The 7,808-nt window shown below is 47.2% G+C and overlaps 1 protein-coding gene across 1 annotated transcript in view; it reads right to left on the bottom strand.

Moving 5' to 3' along the window:
* The window catches only part of USP22 (ubiquitin specific peptidase 22), a 46,679-nt gene extending 39,319 nt beyond the window's left edge, over positions 1-7,360 (bottom strand). Inside the window, exon 1 of the mRNA XM_081027820.1 lies at positions 6,929-7,360. Within this exon, the coding sequence (XP_080883946.1) occupies positions 6,929-7,099 (171 nt within the window). The 5' untranslated portion in view covers positions 7,100-7,360. The remainder of the gene's footprint in view (positions 1-6,928) is intronic.
* Between the last annotated feature and the right edge of the window lie 448 nt (positions 7,361-7,808).

The raw sequence follows: 7,808 nt of genomic DNA, 5'->3' as shown, positions 1-7,808 counted from the left end.
AGTTTCTTTTTACACATTGAGAGTACATTCATATTATCATTTCTGGTAATTATTTTTTTAAAAAGACATGGATTCATGAATTTCAAGCTTTCTCAGTAAAACTTACCCACACCTGAGCATCTAGCGTTATCTATGTAATGGACATAGATAATGGACATTGGACATTGGACAGCTACAAATACTCTAAATTTAAAGGCAGATATTATCTTGCTATGTGACACCTCCTGCTTAAATGGCCTTTTAACAATTATGATTTCAATTCCTCAAAACAGAAACCCAGGGGCAAGTGTTGACTCTGGACCACAGAGAGAATGGGAAGTTAAAAAAAATGGAATCATCCCACTGTCTTTCAAAGGGTGCTCATGCCACATTTCTTTAAATAGTGGTGTTAAAAACCACAAACGTAGAAAAAGAAAATAGTTTCGGTCAAGATGGCAGAGTAGGTAAATGCTGCGTTTGCCTCCTGTCATGACCACATCAAAATCACAACTAAACTACAGAACACCCATCATTGAGGACCACCGAAAGTCTAATTGAACCAAAGCCCTACAACTAAGAACATACAGAAGCAGCCACCTTCAGACTGGCAGGATGGGCAGAGACGCGGAATGAGCCGGTCCCACACCGATGTATGACCATTAAAAACCTGGAAGGATATTTCCGGCTGTGAAGGTCTCCCCTGAGGAGTGCGGGGTCCCAAACCCCACACCAAGCTCCCCAGCTTCCAATGCTGGGAAGAGAAGTTCGCATAATTTCTGGCTGTGAAAACCAGCAGAGATTATGGCTGAGTGAGGCAGAGGACAACTAGAGTCCCAGGAGCTTCTCTTAAAGGTCCCACACACAGTCTTACTCACAGATGGACTCACTCACTCTGAGCTTCAGTGCTGGGGCAGCAGCTTGAAAGGCACCAGGGAGATGTGGAGGGTAATTGAGTTGTTTGGCTTCAGGGCAAGAGCTTTCTCTCAGACAAAAGTGCTGGTAGAACGCGTTATTTCTTTGTTGAGCCCTCCCTACTACCAGTGTGCATACTCAGGCAGCTGCCATATCTGAATCTCCATCCACCTAGCTAACACCATTCATGCACCCTGCCCTGGTGATTCCGAGACCCCGCCACACCCAATTTGCAGACTCAACCAAGCCGGTTCCGGTGGCTTTTCCATACAAACAGCCTATTTTGACTCATGCTGTATGGACTTTCCTAAAATCTCTCAAAGGCTCACAAAACCCAAACAAGCTGCCTCTGGCTTCAGCAAGTCCCATACCTCTTGCTGAGCAGCCCCAGGCCTGGCACTAGCAGCAGGCAGCTCAGATCCTGCTTGGCTTCTCCAAGCACCTCCAAACCCAGCACAGGTGGGCAGCCATCTGGGGATTGCTTTCTGATTCATGGCAGATGGCCCTGGGCAGGGCACAGGCTGCAGCTGAACGTGGCCTGTGGGTGGGCCCCTTTCAGGAGGCCCAGGGGATGCCACTCCCATTGATCAGCTTCAGACCGAACCATAGCATCAACTGGCTGCCTCCAAGGACAACACACCCAAACGGCAGCCTGGGCAGGAACCAGAGCCCTGCTAAAGCAAGTGCTGTCCTTTAGGGTCAGCCCCTGCACTACAGCTCCTCCACTGTGGTCACGGCCAGTCCTCACAACCAATCAGCCCAAGGGTCAATCCCTCCTACAGACGTGCAAACACCAACCACGGTTCAACTACAGCAGGAGGGCACACACAGCCCACACAAGGGACACACCTGGAGCACCCGGCTCAGGTGACCAGGGACTGTGCCACTGGGTCCCAGAGGACACCTGCTACATAAGGCCACTCTACTAAGGCCAGAAGACATAAAGGCTCTACCTAATGCATAGAAATAAACACAGGGAGGCAGCCAAGATGGGGAGACAAAGAAACACGTCCCAAATGATAAAACAAAACAAAGGTCCAAAGAACTGAACAAAATGGAGACAAGAAATCTACCAGACGCAGAGTTCCAAACACTGGTTATGAGCATGCTCAGTGATCTCAGGGAGAACGTCAACAAAGAGATAGGAAACCTAAAAATGGAGATGGAAAACAAAAAAGAACCAGTCAGAAATAAAGAATACAACAACTGAAATGAAGAATACATTAGAAGAAATCAATAGATGAAACAGAGGATCAAATCAGCAATTTAGAAGATAAGGTTGCATAAAACGTCCAAATCAGAACAGCAAAAAACAATTCAAAAAAATAAGGACAGTTTAAGGGTCCTTTGGGACAACACCAAGCATACCAACATTCGCATTATAGGGGTACCAGAAGGAGAAGAAGAGAGAACACAGGAATTAAAAACCTATTTGAAGAAATAATGACAGAAAACTTTCCTAACCTGGCAAAGGAAATAGACATAGAAGCCCAGGAAGTTCAGAGTCCCCAACAAGATGAACTCAGAGGCCCACACCAAGACACATCATAATTAAAGTGCCACAGGTTAAAGACATAGAAGGAATCTTAAAAGCAGCAAGAGAAAAGTGGTTAGTTACATACAAGGGAGCTCCCATGAGACTATCAGCTGATTTCTCAACAGAAGCTTTGCAGGCCAGAGGGATTGGCACAAAATATTGAAAAGTGATGAAAAGCAAGGAGCTACAACCAAGACTACTCTACCCAGCAAAGCTATCATTTAGACTCAAGACAGATAAAGAGCTTCCCAGACAAGAAAACCCTAAATGAGTTCATCACCACCAAACCAGTTTTACAAGGAATGTTAGAGGGACCTCTTTAAGACAAAAAAAAGAAAATAGATCAAAAATATGAATAAAATGGCAATAACTATATATCTATCAACAATTACTTTAAATGTAAATGGATTAAATGCTCCAATCAAAATAAGGTGGCTAAATGGATAAGAAAACAAGACTCTCACATATGCTTCCTACAAGAGACTCATTTCAGATCAAAAGACACACACAGACTGAAAGAGATGGAAAAGAGATATTTCATGAAAACGGAAACACACCAAAAAACTCGGGTAGCAAAATAGACATTAAAACAAGGCCTATAACAAGAAACCAAGAAGGACCCAGTAATCTCACTTCTGGGTATTTATCCGAAGAATCCCAACACACTACTTCGAGGGGACATGTGCACCCATATGTTCACTACAGCACTGTTTACAATGGCCAAGATGTAGGGGCAGCCTGGGTGTCTGTTAATAGAAAAATGGAAGAAGAGGAGATGGTACGTATACTAGGGGTGCCAAAAAATTGTATACTCATGACTCGTATTCATCTTTTGTTATCGGCATATATCGAGTACTACAATTTTAATAGTTTTTCCCTTTCTTAAAATGTGTATACATTTTTTGGCACCCTCTGTATACAGTGGAATATTGGTCTGCCAGGAAAGGGAATGGGTCCTTGCCATCTGCAGCAGCATGAATGGACCTGAAAAGTACCGTGTTCAGTGGAGTATGTCAGACAGAGAAAGACAGATGCAATGTGATTTGGCTTATATGTGGAATCTAGGTAACAAAATAAACAAACGAAACAGAAACTCATAGATACAGAGAACATTTTGATGGTTGCCAGATGGGAGGGGGGTTGAGGGGTAAGTGAAAATAGGGAAGGGATTAAGAAGTACAAATTGGTTGTTACACAGTAGTCACGGGGATGTAGGGTACAGCATAAGGAAAATGCTCAATATTGTAATAACTATATACAGTGTCAGATGGGTACTATATTTATCGGGGTGATAGACGGGAGAGGGTTTGGGAAGCAGCATGAAAAACATAAAAGGATTAAGAAGTATAAACTGGTAGTTACAACACAGCCATGGGGGGGTAAAGTAGAGCATAGGGAATCTAGTCAATAATATGGTAATAACTATGTATAGTGCCAGGTGGATACTAGACTAGTCAGGGGGATCACTTCTTAAATTGTATAAATGTCTAAGCACTATGCTGTACATCTGTAATTAATATAAAATATTGAATGTCAAAAAAAGGGCAAAATAATTCAATCATTTTTGGGGGTGTTATGCCTTAAAATTAAAAAAAAAGGAAAGAAAAAGCATGCTAGAGTAAGGTGTTACTTCTGGATCTTAGAGCCCTCTGGCCTCTCACCTATCACTTCCCTGATAGATATCCTTCTTTCTAGCCCCTTTCCCAAACAAAAAAATTTTCCTAACAATTTCTACCCAAAGAGTTGCTTTAAGCCCCAAACTGTACTTTAAAAGACTCAAAAGCAGTTTCCTGTCCTCCAGATTACTACCCAAATTAAACCAGACTCAATGGTCCAAAATTACTAGCAGTATGTTTGACAATTCTTCACTTGTGGTAAAACATACAGGTACTTGGCAAAAGTATTTACCATAGCTACAAATAAGGCTCTGTGTTTTGAGAATTAAGTTGCTGTAAAATTTTAATCACAGAAATGGTTCAAAGAAATTATGTAAAACACATTACCTGTACTCCGAAGTGTCTGTATGTTCAACATATAGCATGGAGTTATGTTAACATGTTAACATGGAGTATGTTAAGTATGTTAAGTCATAACAGCCAACAGAACTGAAAATCATTGATGTTTTTATTGCTAATTTCTATCTTCACATACAAACCCTTACGTGGCAAGACACTTGTTATATTTACCACATGCCAGAAATGCAGGACAGGCCACCGTGATAGCACTCAGTCCTGAATCACGGAAACATTTTTACAGTCAGTCGTGCAATTCAAACCTAAAACAGACAGAAAGTTATCCAATCTGACCCTGTTCTTCTCACTCTCTGCCTGGGAAAAGAAGAATCAAAGTTTGGATACAAAAACCATAACCCACCTGTATTTAGATAAGAAAATTTAACTCCTGTTCACCCAGGGATTCATTTCTGTAGTTACACTGTAGCAGAGTGTCAATCTGACACAGCACTTTTGTTTACAAAGAGTGTAACTTAAGTTGACATATCTTTGTAGGAAACTTATGGTTAAAAACAAAAATGTATTAAGCTTATAGATCTGCTGAGAATCCTGTGCAAACTTTAAATAAAATGGATTATTCACTGTTAATCATCAGGGTTAAACTATTTTTCAAATCAACTCTTCCTTGACTGGGCCACTAGAGTGCTAGAAATGCAGTTACACTGGACCCACACTGATACAAGAAAAAGATCCCCCTAAAATTCCAAGAACAGATGAAAGATGTTTCGATTCATGGTTGGTATACTACCAAAAAGGTACTGCAGTACTGACCTGAATTTTCAAAGAAATATTTATCACCACCTCTTGTCTGTCTATAGCTCAAGTTATTTCTTCAACAGCTTTCAAACTAAGCAACTGACATTAAAAGACTAATCCAAGACATAGACATCAAAAAAAAAGTGTGGTTCCTTTAGAAAATTAGACAAAGGATGGGTTAAACCTGACTCCCTACTTTGTTAAAAATTACAGGGGAGGGGGCAGGGGAGTGAAGAAGGAAGAGAGCAGGGGATTCCCTACTTAAAACAAGTAGAGCTGAATCTTGTATCACATAAATGGTGACCAAGACTACAGCACAATAACAAGACCATCACCTGGAGAGCACCGGTTTCAGGTGGATAGATTTTCTTTTTAAGGACACACAATTTCATTCGCAAAAATTCCATTTCGATCCTTATGTAAATGTTTCATCTCTGATTTTAGTTCATTCTAAGAGGTAATGACTGCTTCCCAACACCACGACTGATAAAACAAAAGTTAAGTTTAACATTACCTCCAAATCAGCAGATGTTACTTTTCCTATTAAAAAACATGCTACTCAAGTGGAAATTGCTTAATGACTCCCAAACTCAGATGGTAAATTGCAAAACCGCATTTGATTATAAAACCACGGTTTATTCATATTAAGAGGAAAGAATCCCATTATTTCCTTATTTCCAAATGATTGGTAAGTCTAATCGCTTGGATAGGATGTATACCTGAAAAATAATTTCACTAAACGTTATTTCTTCGGTGTCTCACGGAAGTGATCAGGTTCTTGCTAAGACTTACCGCAGAAAGCACGCCACGGCCCACCTTCGCATCAGACCAACCTTTTCTTTTAAAACCACTCCTTTATCGCCGGGTACAAGCGCTTCTACCAACTACATCGTGCTCAGAAGGACGCCGCTTTCCTAGATGCGGCTCTCAAGGGCCACGACGCGCTACGTTTCTAACTGCCCACCCAGCTCTGCGACTGCAGCCACGCCCAAACCTGAAATGGCACCCACACAAAAGCCATCTCCCTATATTCTTGCAGACCCTGGACCCGGTGGGGCGTTTTAGTCAAGCAGAGCGGTAACCACACCCTAGTAACCCCAGTCCCAGGCAATCTAAGGGGCTACTCTGGTATGCAAGGCATACTGAAGATGGGGGCAGGGAACCGACCCGTCACAGACCACCACACAGGCCCCAGATAACCTCCGTCCCCTAGGAGTTTTTTGTCTCATTTTTTCTCAGGGCACCCATCCCCGACCCCGACCCCTCCCACGCCTGGAGGATTCCTCCGAGTGGCCTGGCGCTGGAACGTCGGGCACCTGACTCCTCGGTACCAGGATTCCAAGGCGACCCTGGGAAGGGAAAGCCGCCCCCTTCCAGACCCGCACGCGCCCACCCCCGAAACTGGACTCGCTCCCGAGCCCCCGCCCCTGCTCCGTTCCCAGCCCCGCGGCCAGAAGCGCAGGAACCCGGGGAAGGAGAGGAGGCGGGGGAAGAAGGGGAGAGGGGTGGGGGAGGGGAATGAAGACAGAGAAGCAGCCTCGTGCCCACCCACCCGGCGAGCGCCGCCCGGAGGACGCGGCGGGCTACCGCGCCCGCCCTCGCCCCTCGCCCTCGCCCCGCGCGGGGCCCAGAGCACCCCTCCCGCGCGTGCCACGCAGCGCTGCAGACGCGGGTCTCGTCCGGCCCCCGGCGCAGCCCGCAGCCTCGGGCGCGGGAGGCGGGCGGCTCTCACCTTGCGCTTGCGGGCCTCCGCCGTGCCGCTCCACACGAAGCACTGGTAGATGGCCCGCAGGTTCTGCTTCCAGTTGTCCACCTTGAAGCTGCTCAGGTGCGAACAGCCCGGCGGCGTCACCACCAGCTCCGCGTCCATGGCCTCGCTCTCCGGCTCGGGCCGGGAAACCATGGGGGGCAAGGCCCGGCCGCGCGCGGGGGGCGGCGAGGGGGTCGAGGACGACGCCAGCGCGGCGCGGGGGCTGCTCGGCGGCGGACCCCGGCAGGCCAAGGGTCTGACGCTTGCACAAAGCACGGGCGGCGGACAAAGATGGTGCTGCACGGCCGCGGAGGGGGAGGTGACGGCTAGCCAGACGCCGCCCGCGCAGCGCTCCCCGGGTTCGCGGAGGGCGGGGCGGGGCGCGGGCGCCGCGGGCTGAGACTACGTCATCCCGGGCCGGTGGCGGGCGCCGCAGTGCGCATGCTCCAGCCCCTCAGGCCCCGCCCCACCACCCCTCCCCCTCCTCCTCCGGTGCCCGCAGGCTGCGGGACGAAGCGCACCGCAGAGGGCCGCAGGAGGTTGGAGTTAACGAGGGTCCGCCCCCGCACGTATGCGATTGGTCGCCGACTTCCAGTGGCACCAGCAGCCTTTTCGTTAGCTGTCAGTGTAGTCCATCTGGTTCAGAACCACCTCCCGGGACTGGGGCTAATTGACATTCCCGGTCTCCATTCGAGAAATGGGGAGGTGGGGCCATGCAGATGATTGGGTGACGGGGGATGTCCGTCAGGGCCCTGGACCGGTTTGCACCGGCCTGAGCTCTGCTGCAGAGAGGCGGAGCGACGAGCTGAGCTGTCCAAAGCCTTGCAGTGTCGCTGGGCCTTGATCTCCAACCGCACTTTGC

Source organism: Rhinolophus hipposideros (genome assembly GCF_964194185.1).
Source record: "Rhinolophus hipposideros genome assembly, chromosome: 20".
NCBI lineage: Eukaryota > Metazoa > Chordata > Mammalia > Chiroptera > Rhinolophidae > Rhinolophus > Rhinolophus hipposideros.
Note: the sequence above shows the minus strand (reverse complement) of the source record. Positions and strands in the feature narration are given on the sequence as shown.